Below are 19,476 nucleotides of genomic sequence, written 5' to 3'. Positions count from 1 at the left end.
AAAAAAATTGAAATGAAAGAATAAACCCCACCAGAGCACCCACCAACAGTAGTATGTGACTACGGTAAACTCAGTAATTATCGTGAAGAACAGGAATGCGTTAAACTGGAGTATATTTTTAAATTAAGGATTTTTAAACTTGTGCTTTAAGTTTGCAAGACTCATGTCTTTCTCTTTAATTGATCAATTTTAAAGGAATTTCTAAAGTGGTGTCTTTAACAATAAGCAGCCTGATAGCATAGAACGATCCTTCAGACAGCGGAATACACTGATGTACTGTCAGAAGAGCCATGTTCGACATGTCCACAAAAAACATCAGCAACAGCAGCGTCAATTAACACATTCAGGGTGCCCGTTCTATTTATTCGACAACGTTTGAAGACTCGTCTGTTTTGGGATACTTAAAGAAAGAAGACTAAATTCGATATCCATTCACAAGATTCATTTCTACTAGGCTTTTTTTTTTTTTTATTGAAGGACATAAACTCGACCACAATAACAATATAAAAAAAAATGCAAATATGTTCTCTGATTAGTAATATGGTGGTTCTAAATGTCCTGCAGTTTTGCTTCTATTCTGTTGGTGATCGGACATATTATGTGTCCTCTTAGTCTTTTAAATTATAGTTAAACAAAACACCGACTTAGGAAAAAGAAGAAAAACGCAAGCAAAATAATCAACACATGTGGGGCAACAATATCAGCAAAAAACAACAGAATGGAAATGAACAATTAGCTAGGAGTAAAAGAAAAGTTAACGTTAAAAAAAAATTGAATTTGTTGCTCGTTACGTCATGCAGAGGCGAACTTGTGCTTGGAGGAGTATATGATGTCCCAATAAAGGGGGAAATACGTGAACTTGATAAAAAAAATTCTCAGCACAAGGGAATTGAACCTAAGTCTTCTGTGTGTCACGTCCAGGTGCCTAATGTTCTCATCGTACCTAAAGGTCTTTCCCATAACCATTACCTTTTTTAAAAAGCGACATACAGTCGAACCTGCCGTTAAGGCTATATTATTATAATTTCACAGTGTAAAACGGTCACCTGTGCAAGGCAGCCGAGGCCACCCTATTTTATCTACAAAAATCGAGAAAAAAATGTCTTTGAACGGCCACGCAAATGTTTCTTCGTCCGACACTTTGTCATAAATTATGTATTGGCTCCTGACGCTGTGGACGAGCCGTCATGATCCATTCATCATCATCATCAATGCCTTTCACCCCTGGCAGGGTATAGGCCACATACAAGCTCCTTCCATTTATCTCTGTCCTGAGCCATCCTTCCAAGCTCGTTCCAAGTGAGCTTCATTTCTCTCATGTCCCTTGTGGACGAGCCGTCATGATCCATTCGCCTAAAGTTATTGTTTGTCCCTCCGATGTCTGATCATGTTGGGGAGGTCAGGTCCCACCCACTTGTTTATCCAAGTTGACCACCCAGTAACAATACATTTTCAGCTGCAGGCGAGGAATGCGTGTGGTCCGTCATGACCTATAAGCCCCGCCCACAGCTCCTACACAAAACGTAAGTAAGGTGACGGGTCACTATTTACCGAGTCTTTAACAATTGACGTGAACATAAACTTACGACCGAAGCGTCACTCATTCTCCCAGTTGTTGCGACCCATTGGTTTATTTTACCTTGTCTTCCTTGTCTGGTACTTTTCGTTTAAATTCACCATTGCACACTGTCTTGCTCATTTAATACACGTTGTAGAATGTAACACTTGTTACAGCAGTTGTGAAACTTCGTCTCTCTGTATATAATTTTTTTTTTAGATGTTTCACACATCCAGATATATCCGGCCACTGATGGTGGTGTCAATGATAAAATGTAACACATTTCCTGAGACAAATTATGTAAGTTCTGTAGGATTTCAATTTGATCTTCCTTTGGGCTGATCAAATTTGTAACATACTGCTCCATAGTCTTTGGTTTGAGTGTATGTTATATGATATGAATGTGTGTGTGTGTGTGTGTGTGTGTGTGTGTGTGTGTGTGTGTGTGTGTGTGTGTATGTGTGTGTGTGTGTGTGTGTGTGTGTGTGTGTCTTTGCGTAGTTATGTAGACAATTGTATATTTGCACACTCACGTTATGTAGACATGCCCCGTTATGTAGACGTCCACATAATGTTTTAAGGTCACCATCGCATTTCCCGCCAAAAATTACATCATGTGTTAAAATATTTTTGAATTTGGTTCCGGTCCGAATAACGCTGTTATTTCGTTATTTCTATACACAACGCTATACACACTTCGAGTGTGTGCAGAATTTTTGGTGTCCACATAACGACAGTAGCTTTCCGATTTGTGTATCGCCGAGTGTGTGTGTGAGACGGCACGTGGCGGATCCAGCTACGAGTTGGAATCCAGAAGCTTGCTCTGCTGTACATCATGGAGCAACGCTCTGCAGTTAGTTTAATAAGAGTTTTACGGCGCTCGCAACTTCTTAAGGCCACATGCACGCACGAAACACAAGTTGATTGCATTCACAACATCCCACTGCACGGCTTTATTTTACTTTTAAAGTAAAGGAAAACATCTCATGGTAAAAAAAAATCTTGTTTTAAAAAGATTAGAAAATAAAAACAAATGTTTACATTTTAAAACAAAAATTATCTACTTTTTAGAATACAGGCTAATGACTTTTATAGATTTGAGAATTCTATTTGGATCAACGACGGAGAACAGACCTTTTAATTTTGTGCATTTAAAATATTTACTTCGGGTCTCTCCAAAGTCTGGACATTCTAATGTGTCTAATGGTTAAGTCTGTATAGCATCTGAAACAGAGCGGTTTCTCATCATCTCAACGCAGGAGATATCCATGGGTCACGGAAGCATATATCTAAATACGTAAATGAGTAAAAACTTCTTCGTCTGTTCTCGAAAGACCAGAAGATTTTCGTGGGTCCAGTGTGGACACCGCAAAGCTTGTTGGTAGCTGTTTACTTTAGCTTTTATCCCACAGCCTGGAGATGTAATGAAGGAAATAATTCTCAACAGCAATTTAACTAGATTTTCTATTTTCGAATTTCAAAGTTTTAGATTGTCTAACAGCAGCAAGAAAATGGACATCCAGGTCAAAACCAGAGGCTTGAGAACGTACGCAACTTCAAATACCTGCGTGCAATAGTGACAGACCAAGGATCAAAACCAGAAGAGGGCAAACTTCAACAGCAATGACCAAGTTGAAAACCAGTTGGAAAGACAGAAATATCACCACCAGATCAAAGATCAGACTCATGCGTTCCTGGTCATGTCAGTATTTTTGTATGCATGTAAATTCTGGACCTTGAATGAAGAGCTTGAAAGGAGGATCAAAGCTGTGGAGATGAGACGCTTCCGAAAAATCCTTAGTATCTCATACAAAGATCACATTACAAATGATGAAGTCAAACAATGGATCAAAAATGCAATTGGACCATACCCTGGCCTTCTCACTTTGGTCAGGAAACGCAAACGGCAAACAGCAATGGCATAGACACATCACCCGTTCATCCGGCCTTGCCAAGATGATCTTGCAAGGCAGCGTCCAGGGAAAAAGGAGCAGAGACCGACCGACGGAGAGTTGGAAGGAAAACATCAAGGAATGGACAGGCCTGGAACTCAAAGACACGCTCTGAAGAGCGGAAGGAGCGTAGGAAGCTGGTGGTCAAATCTTCAAAAGCTCCGACAAACATCCACTCTTCGGGATAGGTGAAAGTGAAGTGAAATAGATTAGTTTTTATCCCATAGCTTGGAGATGTAGTTAAAGAAATAATTCTTAACTGCAATTTAACTATTTTCGAGTTTAAAAGTGTTAGATTGTCTAAAAGCAGCAAAAACATCACAGTGGTCATCCAGTCAACAATCAGAAGCTTGAGACCGTACGCAGCTTTAAGTACCTGCGTGCAATAGTGACAGACGAAGGATCAAAACCAGAAATACTCTCCAGAATAGGGCAAACTTCAGCAGCAATGACCAAGTAAAAAACCATTTGGAAAGACAGAAATATCACCATCCGATCAAAGATCAGACTCATTCGTTCCCTGGTCATGTCAGTATTTTTGTATGCATGTGAATCCTGGACCTTGAATACAGACCTTGAAAGAAGAAGGATCAAAGCTGTGGAGATGAGATACTTCCAAAAAGTCTTTAGTATCTCATATAAAGATCACATCACAAATGATGAAGTCGAACAACGGATCAAAAATGCAATTGGACCATACCCTGACCTTCTCACTTTGGTCAGGAAATGCATACTGCAATGGCATAGACACGTCACCCGTTCATCCGGCCTTGCCAAGATGATCTTGCAAGGCAGCGTCCAGGGGAAAAGGAGCAGAGACAGACCGAAGGAGAGTTGGAAGGACAAAATCAAGGAACAGACAGGCCTGGACCTCAAAGACACGCTCAGGAAATATGAAGAGCGGAAGGAGTGGAGGAAGCTGGTGGCCAAATCTTCAATAGCGCCACAACAGACATCCGGTCTACGGGATAGGTGAAGGTGAAGTGAAGATGATTGGTGGGTGGAGTGAGGCAAGACAAGGCATCGGACAGAATGAGAAACGATAATTTGGGAGAATATTCTACGGAGTCTAATGCCAAGTCAATAGCAGTGGCCTCCGCAGAAAAATATGGAGGCTTCGGGGTGGAGCATTTTTGCTGCTTTCTTTTTCTTTGGGGTCTATGACATTACCACACACCCCAGAGAACCGTACCTAGTTTTCCGGGTTTTTTTTCTGATGGTCGTGGTATGTCTTTGTGACACATTTCTGGAATCGTTTCTTGAAATTAGTGGTAGTTGAGGCTGAAAGTGGGGTTCAAAATATGGAAGCATCCAATAACAAACCCGTCCCAGTATGCTTTTTGAAGTTAAAGCGCTCTGGGGTCGGTTCGTGTTGGAGGTGTTAGAGGCTATTGTTCTTGAGAAATATTGGGAAATGATCCGCACGGTCATCCAGCACAACCACTCAAAATCTGGGACCAGGTCAGGGGAGTAGAAAGAAAGGTCGATGGATGAAGTGTTAAGGATTTGTTTCAGTAAGTTGAGGATTTACCATTTAAAAGACAGATGTTGTTTTGAAAAAAAAAGTCTTCTATTGTTTTTTTCCTTGTTGCCGAAATCCCCAAAGGAGGTTATGTACATTAAAATCTCCTACTAAAATAAAGGGTCTGTGGACTTGGTGTTTGAGTCATTAAGCTGGGTAATTTTGAGGGGTTATTTGACGGGACATATGGAGCAGATCGTGATTTGTCTTATCAGGGTGACCCATACAGCTATAGCCTCGAGGGTTGTCCTAGTTGTCCTAAGATAAACATGTATTTGTCTGTGGAGAGTGTTGTTGTCGATGTATCGTAGACGGTGGTTCAACCAGAAGCTGTCTGGTTCTCGGCCTGAATATGATGATGAGAAGTTTTTAAGTCAATGTTTGAAGCCGGGGCGAACTTTGTCTCTTGGACACAGGCCACACGTGGGCACAGTGTAACCTGTATGTGTTGCAATTTTAGAATGGAAGGTCGGAGTCCTCTGACATTCCACTGCAGGACCGCCATTAGACCATTTTTTAAAGATTTGGAGCACAGAGATCCCGTCTTCTCTGAGCTCTGACTCCTCCTTGTGGAGGAAGAAGAGGGTTTGCTCGGCTGCCGCCCTTGATTGGGCAGCACCCAACCGGGAGACTTGGGGAGGGAGTTACGCTTCCTTCTTTCCCGGATCGGAGGTGTCATCCTCCTAAGGGAGGGGGTATCTGGTGGAGGGGTAGGGGTAGGTAGGGCAGATGAAAGGAGTTGGAAAGAAGGGGGAGGGGCTGGATGAGAGGGAGGGGGCACCTCACACACCATCGACCACGGGCTCTTTGAGTTTGGCAGTAGAAGTACTGGCTGATCACGAGACCGGCCGGACTGGACTGCCTTTGCGTTTAACCGACCAGGGACCGGGGTCATAACTGTTGGGTAGACAGTCTTTCGAGCCTTCTGAAATGAGCAGCCATTTCGGGCTTTGTACTCTTGGATGGTGCGTTCTTGGAACTAAGTGTTGGCCATGGAAATTGTGAACGAAAGAAAGGACTAGCCTTTCATACCTTTTCAGGATGCCCGGTCTTGCCACGACGAGTACACATGTCTGCGTGTCGGCATCACGACTGGCTACGGCCAAACTTCTGGCACTTGAAGCAGTGCAGAGGGTTTTGCACTTAGGGTTGCATGTCCAGGACCAAGTATGCTGCCCGAACAGTGGCTGGTGGGCAGCACGAATTGAAATTCAAAACAACTGTGTTCCTTTCAAGGGCGGTCTCGCCCCGCCGAAGATTCATCTCGCGGGCTTCGACCACACCCTCACAATTATTATAGCCACAATTTTTTCTGAAGAGCAGCCTTTCATCTCATGACTGCGGACGACGCTCTTTAAGCAGTTGAACTTCTTGTGTCTCCAAGATTCACAGGAATACTATGGAAGGTCGTGAGATACAGGGGTCCAGTTATTTCTGTTTCATATACAAGGAGTGCACCAGAAGACAGTTTTTGGACGTTGGCGGGGATGTATCCCAGTGTCTGTGTTAAAGCATCTCCTGTCATGAAAAGGGTTAGATCTGCGATCTTCTTCTGTGCATCAAAATTGCGGAAGGTCAAGTACGGCTGCTCCGGAAGCTCCCTGGGAGGAGGGAGAGCACAATCAGCCGTAAAGGTCGGTTTTCCTGGTTGTCTGCTCGGCTCGGTGGCTACACCCACTTGTACGAGCCGAAACTTTTTTGTATCGTTGGGGACTGAGGATGGGTCAGAATGTTTTGGGGGATTCAATGTGTGTTGGAATGCTTTTCAACTCCGGGGCTCCCCTCCCACCACTGAGTGAAACAGAGGAAACATTGCTCGGATGACCAGAGCTGAGCCAGAGCTACTCCGGAGTTATACTCTCCACGAAAGTGTACTAGATCGTCCCATCAAGATTGACCCAAGGAAAAACTGGAGGGGCTTCAGCTCCAAATCGATTGAGTGGCATAGGTCGTCCCACCCTCCCATCTAAAAGGAAAAAGTGGGTCAAAGAGGTGTGTTGGCGAGGGACAGTCCGCAGACTGATCTCACTTCAACTGCCAGTTACCCGGTTTCCACAGGTCGTACCCCACGGTCAACGAGGCGCCCATTCTGTGGGATGGACGACCTCTAGTTTTGCTGCACACGGGGTAAGCGGTGGAAGAAATGATAGAAGAAGGGGAAGGAGAAAGAAGGATGGAGAAAAGGAAAATGCACCAAAGAAGATGTTGCCCATGGATCCCAGGGACAGTGGGTCTATTTATATATCCCCAACCCGTGTGTGAATTAATAAACATTATAGGCACCCAATGCCCTTAAAAACCTTTTATGCTCCGGAAGTCTCAATAATGGACCATTTGCGTACCTTTGTGCAAAAGGTCAGGAGGTCGTAAAGTCCACATAATGCAATGTCCCACTAACGTTAGTAAAAAATCATACTGGACTAAAAATTTAGGTAGCTTCTTGAAATTTGGTGGACAATGATGTTTTTGTATAGTGGACTTACACTGCAAATATTGATTGATTCCACCCATAACTTTGGATGATATGGGGTGTCCACATAATGTAGGTTTGGGGCAATGTCCACATAATGACCTCAAAACACGTATATGTGTGTGTGTGTGTGTGTGTGTGTGTGTGTGTGTGTGTGTATGTGTGTGTGTATGTGTGTGTGTGTGTGTGTGTGTGTGTGTGTGTGTGGTTAGTTTTGTTGCCACACCTACGTTGATTGTTTTGTTTGAGTTTTTCTTATATTTCCTAAGTCGGTGTTTGTTTATCCTTTTTTTTTGAAAATTAAGTGGACACATAATATGCCCAATCCGCAACAGAATAAAAGCAATGTTGCAAAACATTTTGAACCATCAGTATTACTGATCATAAAACAAAGTTGTAATCTTAGTAACCATATTATTATTGTTTTCGAGTTTAATATATTTTTCAATTTTAAACAAGCCTGGCCAAATTGAAAAATGTGTATGGATACCGAAGTTAATCTTCTTTCTGTAAATGCCCCGAAACAGGACGTCTTCAAACTTTGTCGAATGAATAGAACGTGCACCCTCATTGTGTTAATTAATGCTAAGCCGTCGATGACGTTTTTGTGGGCATGTCAAACCCACTTTTTACAGGCACGTACCCAGTAGGCCTACAGCAGTGTATTTTTAAATCACCAGAGCGGTTGTGAGTTACTGTTTCGACAAGGTGACTAGTGTGGACACCATGAGGTATTATAGACCTAAACGTAACCTCCTGTGGTGGAGATATGGAAATAGTAGGTTGCACAATAATAATAATATGTGTCACGACGTGGTGGAATCAGATGCTCGTCAATTTGTGGTTTTTTGTGTGTGCATAAAACAGACAAAGCAAATGTCACAGGAATTTGTTTAACACAAAAAGGCGCAATTTCGGTTTGTGAGTATGTTGGGGTGGGGGTAGTTGGGGTGGTGGGGTTAGGGGTGTGGGTACAGGGGGTGGTGGGGTTAGGGGTGGCGTGAGGAGGCAGTGCGTGACACGTCACGAGATTATAACCATCAAACGGTTCTGAAATACCGTCGGTACGTGTTAAAGGATTATGACGCAAGCAGTCCGGACAAAATAATTACGTCATCACAAGCGTTTCAGACACAAAGCACAGAGAGGGCCAATGCCGTACACACAACGCCCCAGATTAACAATAGTGTGACTTGTAGTTTAACCAATCAGAAGAAGGCCCTAACTGAACCCACGCTTACAGCCACCTATCGGCTGGTTGAACGATTTCTTAGTCAAGCGCAAAATCATTTGTTACAATTTCTTCTTTCATGCAATTTTTTTTTTGGGTCAGACATGTTATTTATACTCTTTTGAAGTCTTTGTAAATAATTTTACTATTGTTTTAACACTTATTTCTTTCTGACTCGGCCTTCTAAAGTGTCACACTACACACAATTCCCTCACTCATTTTCACTTACACACACACACACACACACACACACACACACACACACACACACACACATGTAATCATTCAAACACAGTCTAGGGATTCCTATTGCCTTCTTTAATTCTCCCAACTTGTCTTAATATTTTTATTGTAAAGAAAACTTTTGGCACACACAGGCCAACAATGTAACAAAGCTGTAATTCGGAACTATGAAAGGCAAATAGCAGTCTAAGTTATTCTCTTGAAAAAAAGAAACAACCAACAACAACATTTTTAAAGACGCATATATAGCTGCCAGGAAGTTCGAACAGAAACGTAATTATTTCACTGTTTAATCCCTTTGACAAACATTAGGCGGTCACCCGTGTCCGCTATGGAGTACCTCATTTACTTTCTTTGTCATTGATGGGGAAAATAAGAGATGGTGACCCAATCAGCAAGGTTAACCGGCGAACCAATCTTAACGCTGATTGGTTGATCACTGAAGTCTTGACTCCACCCCACGAAAAAGGCGCGAAAGAAGCGTGGGTATAAAAGCATTACCACACGTAGTTGCTTATAGTCCCACAGTTTTCTGTTTGACCACAGCCACGTTCACAGATATTGGATTTACGATTTTTGGGAGAATTTTGATGCGTTTGTGACTTGCTCAGTATTTCCCCAGTGAAAGAGTTGTGTATTTCACTCGTTGGATTTGTTCTGGAAGTTTTGATCAGACGTTTCTTATAGATGCTGTGACTCAGTGATACGTTTTGGGAACACTTATACCGTGCTTTACCCAAGTTATACAAGAACTTTCAACTTGGAGTATATCTTCTACGTCGCCTACAGCTTCAGAATGAGTGCTACTTTCAGACTCGGTCGTCCAGTGTTTGAGACCCACACTGTAAATGTGTCCGATGCGCTCGGCTTTAAAGAAGATCGCATTCTAGCGGGAGGCGCAACTGCCCAAGTCTTCCTCGCTACAGACGTCAACAATCCGGAGAAGAAGAAAGCTCTGAAGAAATTTATTTTTCTGGAGAATGGAGACCCTGTGGATAAACCAAGGAAATGGTTCTATTTCGTCAACGAGGTGGCCATGCTTCAAGATCTCCGTCATCCCAACATCATAGCAATGGAGAGAGCGGCTAGTTGCCCAGAGTCACTGGTCATGGTGTTGGAATTTCATCCTGTGGATCTGTTCGACGCATTACCTCGTATCTCGGATGAGGAAGCCACTCGCTACTTTACCCAGGTCGCCGAGGCCTTGAGCTATCTACACAGCCGACGTGTCGTGCACGGGGATGTAAAACTGGAAAATGTGTTGGTGAGTAAAGATGGAGTGGCAAAACTTTGTGACTTTGGACACGCTCAGGTAGTTCCTGAAAACACGGACAGTTTGAAGGAATGGGGAAGTTGTGCAGCCTACCACGGACCGGAATTCACAAGGGGCCATCCCGTGAAAGACGCTTTCAAGCTTGAGAGTTTCTGTGTCGGCGTTCTGCTGTGGGCACTTGTGTTTCGTAAAAAGCCGCAGAAAAACACGGACTACTTAAAGCTGTTGGACAGTGACAAAGCAATCTCGCCTTCTTACAGGCAATGTGTACACCGTCTACTGTGTGTAAACCCGACAGAGCGTGCTTCAGTCTCCCAGATCCTACAAATCCTCAGCACCAACAGTCACACAGAACTTCGTGTCCGACAAAACACCACCGCTCAATCTCTCATCACTGCACCAATCACATACAACAGCACCGGCGAGGAAGTAGCGAGTCCGTACTTCGGAAGCTCACCCATCGAACAGACACCATCTTCATCATTCTGCCATCCCTTCAACGAGTTCAGCTATCAACATTCAGGATATGACCAACAGTTCGTGTACCCCTCGCACTCTTCAGTATTTCCCACGTGAGACACCGACACAGTACTACTACATGAACCAGAGCAATGGACTAGCAACCTTTCACCCGGCAGGTACACATTTCGATTCCTCTGCCTATCAGAGAGAAACAACAGCCCAGTTCCCCCAATATGTGGATGTCTCTTCTTCACAATATCACCAGTCTCCGTTGGATCTACAAAGAGCCCAATGGCCTGTGTTCACAGACACAAATCAGCGCACAGTTCAGCAACCTGCTCCCCCGTCACTGGGACACTCTCAGTTTCGCACACACCATCAAAACTGTTACCAGCCTGACCCTACAGCTTGTTTCCAGTACGTGGTACCTTCGTCAGTTCCTGACTACTTTCAACCTGCTACATTTCAACGGTATCGGGAGTAATCTGTGTAACAATAGAGACAATTCTTCTCAAACAGGTTGTATCAGAAATCTGCATAATTGTGTATCATTTCACTATAGTATTATCATGCATTAATGATCTTGAGCACTTTGTATTTATTCTAAATGAATGATCATTATGCCTTGAGTTAGAAATCCATGATGTGTATTCAAAACAAATATCTTAGAATCAAATACTGTTTTGAATACAGTCATAACTTGTAATAATTGTATAAGACCCTAGTCCACCCCCTCCCCAAAACAAACAGACAATCGAACAAACAAACACAGAAACATTCTACACCGCCCCCCCCCCCCATCTTTACGAAAAAAACAAACAAAAATATCCCTTCTTATTTCGATTTCTTACCCGTCGACCCGTTGTTACAATGTTTTCCTTTTTGAAAAACTGAATAGAGTTCTGTGAGGCAAATTTTTAAGCTTTTTGTTGGAACACATTGGTGATTTTGAGCACTTTGCATTTCTTTTTTTAAATGCCAAATATTTTATTGTACAGTTTAAAAACCCGATGAAAATACAAATTTAAATCACTCTGTTCTATATGTATAACATACGTATTAGTTGTGCAGAAAGTCACTTCTTGATCCCTTCATATTGAATTAAACCTCACCGGCGGAAGAACAAGATAAGAGCAGCTCTTTGTCTTAGAATTGTACATAATTGATGAACATTCCCAGCCAGTAGTATAAAGTAATTGAGACTGATATTTGAGAAGCTTTTATTACAGTAGCTGTAATGGTCATAAGTTATATTGTATATATAAAAGGAAAGCATAAGAAACCAGGAATAACATGATGCAATTCTTTTAGTTTGAAGTGTGTGTGCTCTTGATATGTTCATATTCACAATTTGGAAAAATAAGTTCAGGTTACTACATTTTGATACTTCCCTAAAGCGATTTGTCTGACCAGCTCCTCTCGAAGACAATAACTTTTGCTTGTGTCAATTGTACATTATTGCTCATCATTCTCTGAGTTAACAGCCCAGGATATGTATTTGAAATTGACATTTACGAATCAAATACTGTTTTGAATGTGTGCCTTATCAATCCACTATTCTATGGTTTTTAACATGTTATCATGCAATCACAGTGTGTTCCTTTTTTTTAATTGGCCGTTTGCAATATTGTATACAAAAATGAAAACATAATAAATCAGAAACAGCATGATGCAATAATTTTAGTATAGAATATTTGCTAAGAGTATGCTCTTGATATGTTCATATTCACTTGAAAAAAATGTGTTCATGATACTACAATTTGATACTTTCATAAAGCGATTTGTCTGACCAGCTCAACTTGAAGACAATAACTTTTGCTTGTGTCAATTGTACATTATTGATCATCATGCCCTGAGTTAGTTATCCAGGATATGTAAGTCGAATTAGAATTGTACATAATTGATGAACATTATCAGCTAGTGGTATAACGTAATTGGGACTGATATTTGAGAATTTTTAGTGTTACAGTCATAAGCAATATTGTATAATATATATGAAATGAAAACATAAGAAACAAGGTATATCATAATTCATTACTTTTAATAAAGAATGCGTGTGCTCTTTATATGTTCATATTCACAATTGGGAAAAACGTGTTCAGAATACATGTACTACATTTTGATACTTTATTGCTTTGTGTCAATTGTACTTTATTGATCGTCATGCCCCGAGCCAGTTATCCAGGATATGTATTTGAAACTGATACTGTTTGAATGCAATCACAGGTTGCAATAATTGTAGAAACTTCCACCCCCCCCTCCCTTTCCTCTCTAAAAATAAAAAATTACCCCCCCAAAAAAAAACCAACAGACAAGAGCAGCTCTTTGCATGCAAGTTGTCTTAGAATTGTACATAATTGATGAGCATTATCAGTTAGTGGTAAAACGTAATTGGGACTGATGTTTGAGAAGTTTTAAAGTAACAGTAGCTGTAATGGTCATAAGCAATATTGTATATATAAAAGGAAAATACAAGAAACCAGGAAAAACATGATGCGATTCTTTTAGTTTAAAATGTATGTGAGAAATTATGCTCTTGATATGTTTATATTCAGAAATAAAAATGCGTTCAGAATACTACATTTTGATACTTTCATAAAGCGATTTGTCTGACCAGCTCAACTAGAAGACAATAACTTTTGCTTGTGTCAATTGTACACTATTGATCATCACGCCCTGAGCTAGTAATCCAGGATATGTATTCAAAACTGATATTTTAGAATCTAATACTGATTTTGGTGTAATCACAACTTGCATTAATTGTATAAACCCCCCCCCCCCCAAAAAAAAAATATATAAAAAAATACATGTAATAATAATAATAATAATAATAATAATAATAATAATAATAATAATAATAATAATAATAATAATAATAATAATAATAATAATAATAATAATAATAATAATAATAATAAAAACAGTGATAATAATAATAGTAATAATAATAATAATAATAAAAACAGTGATAATAATAATAGTAATAATAATAATAATAATATATTTTTGAAATATAAAACCCTACAAAAACGCTCTAGAAAAAAATATGAATACATTTGTATGCTTTCTTAAATTACATTATAATATTTCTGACATATTATTTTTTTCACAATAACAACATATTTTGTATGTTTGCAGATCAAATGTTTTAACTACTCTAAAAAACTGTTATTGAATTTTATTAAACCTGGTTTTATTGTTTTGTTACTGTCAGCCCAGTGGGTATTTTTCTCTTCTCATATTATCAATGTTTTCAATAAAATGTGTTAATTAAAAAACACCCCACTTGTTATTGTTAGATTATGTCTCACATTATCAAGTACATGATATTTGTTTCCGTGCTTCTGCAACTGATTGTGTGTTGGTGCTTCTGTGTTGCTGTTCTTCAGGTTGTTTTTATTTTTTGTTACTGTTGTTATTATTATTGTTGCTGTTGTTGTTATTGTTGTCGCTATTGTTGCACCTCCTTTGCCCCCTCCTCTGGGCTCCTGACTCTTTCTGCAGCCTTTCTACTGCTACTCCTTGGCTCCTTCTTACTGCTGTCTTGCAGCCACACCCCTGATCTCCTGGTAGGAAAGATCTACACCTAGTCTTCTCGGACAAAGGCGAAAAGTCCCGGACGTCTCTGTGTGCAAATTGCGCACGTTAAAGATACCCTGGGGGTCCAAAATCGATAAGTGTAGGCTACGACCGCCACACGAGCAAAATGCAAAATTTCCTACAAACTGAAAAAGTTTAATGTGTCCCGCGCGTTCATATGACATTATGCAGTTCAGAGCGCAGTAAAACACTTACCAAGAAAGCAAGAGATCAGAAAGGAGAGAAACTGTTGTTGCTGATATTTCTGCTGTTTTTGTCATTATTGACGTTTCTGTTATTGTTTGTTGCTGTTGCTGTTGTTTTTGTTGTTGCTGCTGTTTTAGTTTCAAGTCACTTTGGTATTTACAGTTACTGTGTGTTCTACAGAAGGAAAAATGCTTCTTCCCCAGTTATGACGTATTTTGAAATTTAAATTTTTTTAAAGCGACGAGAAGAAAGAAACAAGTGAACGTTCTGCAGGATTCCGTTCTTGATCTTCCGTTTAGGAGATCAAGTTTGTGAAATATTTATCCCGTCATTTACACGTACGTGAGTTTGGAAAGAGGTAAGGAAGGTTGGGAGGGTGTTCTAAGTGCAGGGTTGGTTTGTCGCATTTATTTTTCTTTTACTGATTCTATTGGTGGAAGGGACCAGCTCTTATGTAATAGCGATAATATAAAATATTTAAAAAAAAAAAAAAAAAAAAATTAAAAAAAAAAAAAAATAATAATAATAGAATAATAATAATAATAATAATAATAATAATAATAATAATAATAATAATAATAATAATAATAATAATAATAATAATAATAATAATAATAAAAACAGTGATAATAATAATAGTAATAATAATAATAATAATAAAAACAGTGATAATAATAATAGTAATAATAATAATAATAATATATTTTTGAAATATAAAACCCTACAAAAACGCTCTAGAAAAAAATATGAATACATTTGTATGCTTTCTTAAATTACATTATAATATTTCTGACATATTATTTTTTTCACAATAACAACATATTTTGTATGTTTGCAGATCAAATGTTTTAACTACTCTAAAAAACTGTTATTGAATTTTATTAAACCTGGTTTTATTGTTTTGTTACTGTCAGCCCAGTGGGTATTTTTCTCTTCTCATATTATCAATGTTTTCAATAAAATGTGTTAATTAAAAAACACCCCACTTGTTATTGTTATATTATGTCTCACATTATCAAGTACATGATATTTGTTTCCGTGCTTCTGCAACTGATTGTGTGTTGGTGCTTCTGTGTTGCTGTTCTTTAGGTTGTTTTTATTTTTTGTTACTGTTGTTATTATTATTGTTGCTGTTGTTGTTATTGTTGTCGCTATTGTTGCACCTCCTTTGCCCCCTCCTCTGGGCTCCTGACTCTTTCTGCAGCCTTTCTACTGCTACTCCTTGGCTCCTTCTTACTGCTGTCTTGCAGCCACACCCCTGATCTCCTGGTAGGAAAGATCTACACCTAGTCTTCTCGGACAAAGGCGAAAAGTCCCGGACGTCTCTGTGTGCAAATTGCGCACGTTAAAGATACCCTGGGGGTCCAAAATCGATAAGTGCAGGCTACGACCGCCACACGAGCAAAATGCAAAATTTCCTACAAACTGAAAAAGTTTAATGTGTCCCGCGTGTTCATATGACATTATGCAGTTCAGAGCGCAGTAAAATACTTACCGAGAAAACAAGAGATCAGAAAGAAGAGAAGCTGTTGTTGCTGATATTTCTGCTGTTTTTGTCATTATTGATGTTTCTGTTATTGTTTGTTGCTGTTGCTGTTGTTTTTGTTGTTGCTGCTGTTTTAGTTTCAAGTCACTTTGGTATTTACAGTTACTGTGTGTTCTACAGAAGGAAAAATGCTTCTTCCCCAGTTATGACGTATTTTGAAATAAATTTTTTTTTAAAGCGACGAGAAGAAAGAAACAAGTGAACGTTCTGCAGGGTTCCGTTCTTGATCTTCCGTTTAGGAGATCAAGTTTGTGAAATATTTATCCCCAGTCATTTACACGTACGTGAGTTTGGAAAGAGGTAAGGAAGGTTGGGAGGGTGTTCTAAGTGCAGGGTTGGTTTGTCGCATTAATTTTTCTTTTACTCTTTCTATTGGTGGAAGGGACCAGCTCTTATGTAATAGCGATAATTTAAAAAAAAATAAGTTAAAAAAATTAAAAAAATAAAATAATAAAATAATAATAATAATAATAATAATAATAATAATAATAATAATAATAGTATAGTAATAATAATAATAATAATAATAGTAATAATAATAATAATAATAATGATAATAATAATAATAATAATAATAATAATAATAATAATAATAATAATAATAATAATAATAATAATAATAATAATAATAATAAAAAATAACATTTGCATAGTACATATACCCTCGCTCAACAGCAAGCTCTATGCACTTGACGCTATAATATTATTACCCCCAGCAGACCATAGAACACCCAGAAACATTCTCAGCTTCTTGGCCGCGGGAGGCATGCAGTGGAAGCAGCTGGTTAAGGGCTCAAACACTAACAAACTGACAAGATCTTTCGCTGTCGATAGCTAGCTGGGTACCCATTCCCATCCGGTGAAGTGCGAAAAATTTGTTTAAAGCATATGTCGAAAGGACACAACTTCGGGTCCCTGACGGGATTCGAACCCACGACCTCACGGTCGCGAGTCCGAGAGCATAAAGCATTCTGCCTGATAAGCAAAAGAATTGCGGTCAATTTTTGAATTGTGAGAATTGTTACCAAGTATCTTGGTCTTTTTTCTGGGGAGATGTATTCCTGTCAGCTCTTATTCGGGCTCAAGGCTTGCCTCCTAAAAGGTATAAATTGCATGTAATTTGGAGCCATATAACGCCTAAACAAGAATTTAAAAAAACCCACAAAAAAACAACCAAACAAACAGGGGGGGGGGGGGCGCTCTTGTGGTCTAGAGGTTAAGGTGATCGATTCTTATTCAATAGGTCCCGGGTTCGAATGCAGTCAGCGACGGAAAATTTTCTGCTCTAAAATTTCTACTTTCTCTTCCTTTCATGCTCTCTAGCAATGCTCTGTCGTCTGCTTTCGTCGCCTCTTTCCTACCCCACCCCTTCACCTTCTTTGCCCCCTCCATTGGGCTCCTGACTGTTCCTGCAGCCTTTCTACTGCAGTCGTTCAGTCACACCACTAATCTTGGGGTAGGAAAGATCTACAGGAGCCTTTTCAGACAAGGGCAAAAAATCTTGGAGGTCCCGTGGGTCCAAGGAGAAATAAGGGCGATAACAATTTTGTTGTTGTTGATTGAAATGAAAGAGTAAACTACACCAGAGCACCGGCCAACCGTAGTAAGTGACTCCAGTAAACTCAGTAATTATCGCGGAGAACAGGAATGCGTTGAACTGGAGTTTATTTTTCAATGGCGGATTTTTAAACGTGTGCATTACGTTTGCAAGACACTCCTGTATGTATCTTAAATCGATCAGGTTAAAATGGAAATTCAAAAGTGGTGTCTTTAATAATAAGCAGCCTGATAGCATAGACCGATCCTTCAGACAGTGGAATACACTGATGTACTGGCTATATATGCCAGTCAGAATAGCCAAGTCCGACATGTCCACAAAAAACAACATCAGCAGCAGCAGCGAAAATGATATTGTCGGGGTGCGCGTTCTATCTTTTCGACAACGCTTGAAGACGTCCTGTTTTGGGATACTTTAAGAAAGAAGACTAACTTCGACATCCATACGCATGTTTCAATTCTACTTGGCTTTTTTTTTTAATTGAAAAATATAAACTTGGCAAGAATAATAATATAGAATACAAAGAATGCAAACTTGTTTTCTGATTAGTAATATGACGGTTCTAAATGTCCTGCAATTTTGCCTTTATTCTGTTGGTGATCCGACATACATGTATTATGTGTCCTCTTAGTCTGTTAGATTATAGTTAAACAAAACACCGATTTAAGAAAAAGAAAAATACAGGTGTGGCAACAAGAATAAGCACAAAAACAACAGAATGGAAATGAACAATTAGCTAGGAGTAAAAGAAAAGTTCACATTTTTAAAAAATTGAATGTGTTGCACGTTACGTCATGCTAAGGTGAACTTGTGCTGGGAGGAGTAATATAACGTCCCAATAAAAAGGGCTGAAATACATGAACTTGAAAAAAAAAGTTCTCAACACAAAGGAATAGAACCCAAGTCTTCTGTGTGGGACGTCCTAGTGCCTAATCTCCACATCGCGCCTGAAGGTCTTTCCCATAACCATTACCTTTTATGAAAGTGACATACAGTCAAACTTGCCATTACGGACACCTCTCATTTTTCCCCTTCCGTTCTTTTTGCATATTATAATTTCACCGGGTAAAACTGTCGCCTGTGCAAGGCAGCTGCAGCCACCATATTATTGTATCTAAAGAAATCGAAAAAAAAGAAAACCGGTGTTATAACGGCTATGCAAATCTGTCTTCCTCAGACGCTTTGTCATAAATTATGTATTGGCTCCAGACGCTGTGGACGAGCCGTCATGATCCATTCACCTGAAGTTATTGTTTGTCTCCCCGATGTCTGATCATGTTGGCGAGGTCCGGTCCCACCCTCTTGTTTACCCAAGTTGACCACCCAGTAACAATACATTTTCAGCTGTTGGTGAGGGAAGCGTGTGGTCTGTCATAACCTAAGAGCCCCGCCCACAGCTCATACACAAAAAGTAAGTCAAGTGATGGGTCACTATTTACCCAGTCTTTAACAATGGGCGTGAACATAAACTCTTCCGACAGAAGCGTCACTCGTTCTGTTCTCCCAGTTGCGGCAACCCATTGGTTTACTCTACCTTGTCTTCCTTGTCGGTACTTTAAAAAAAATTCACCACTGCACACTGTCTTCCTCATTTAACACGCTTTGTAGAATTTAAAACGTGTTACAATAGTAGCGAGACTTCGTCTCTACGCATAAAAAATAATTAGATGTTTTACACATACAGATAAGTCCGCCGCTGACGATGGCGTCGATGTATAAATGCAACACATGTCCAGAGACAAATTATAATCGTAAGTTCTGTAGGATTTCAATTTCATCTTCCGTTGGGCATGTAACATATTGCTCCACAGTCTTTAGTTTGTGTATATATAACATGAATGTAAGTGTGTGTGTGTGTGTGTGTGTGTGTGTGTG

At 39.6% G+C, this 19,476-nt stretch overlaps 2 protein-coding genes across 2 annotated transcripts in view; both read left to right on the top strand.

Moving 5' to 3' along the window:
* The first annotated feature begins 8,978 nt into the window (after positions 1 to 8,978).
* On the top strand, positions 8,979 to 10,825 carry LOC101852052 (probable serine/threonine-protein kinase CCRP1). Its single transcript, XM_005108842.3, has one exon. The coding sequence runs from the start codon at positions 9,773 to 9,775 to the stop codon at positions 10,823 to 10,825; it is 1,053 nt and encodes a 350-aa protein (XP_005108899.1). The 5' UTR covers positions 8,979 to 9,772.
* A 119-nt stretch (positions 10,826 to 10,944) lies between these two features.
* LOC101851833 (NUAK family SNF1-like kinase 2) overlaps positions 10,945 to 19,476 on the top strand; it is a 13,509-nt gene continuing 4,977 nt past the window's right edge. Inside the window, exon 1 of the mRNA XM_005108841.1 lies at positions 10,945 to 11,191. Coding sequence (XP_005108898.1) covers positions 10,945 to 11,191 — 247 coding nt within the window. The remainder of the gene's footprint in view (positions 11,192 to 19,476) is intronic.

Source organism: Aplysia californica, unplaced genomic scaffold (genome assembly GCF_000002075.1).
Source record: "Aplysia californica isolate F4 #8 unplaced genomic scaffold, AplCal3.0 scaffold00726, whole genome shotgun sequence".
NCBI lineage: Eukaryota > Metazoa > Mollusca > Gastropoda > Aplysiida > Aplysiidae > Aplysia > Aplysia californica.
This window is presented reverse-complemented; position numbering and strand designations above follow the sequence as displayed.

What these genes read in the sequence shown, in the direction of transcription:
- LOC101852052 (XM_005108842.3), top strand. Translation starts at nt 9,773, where the DNA reads ATGAGTGCTACTTTCAGACTCGGTCGTCCAGTGTTTGAGACCCACACT.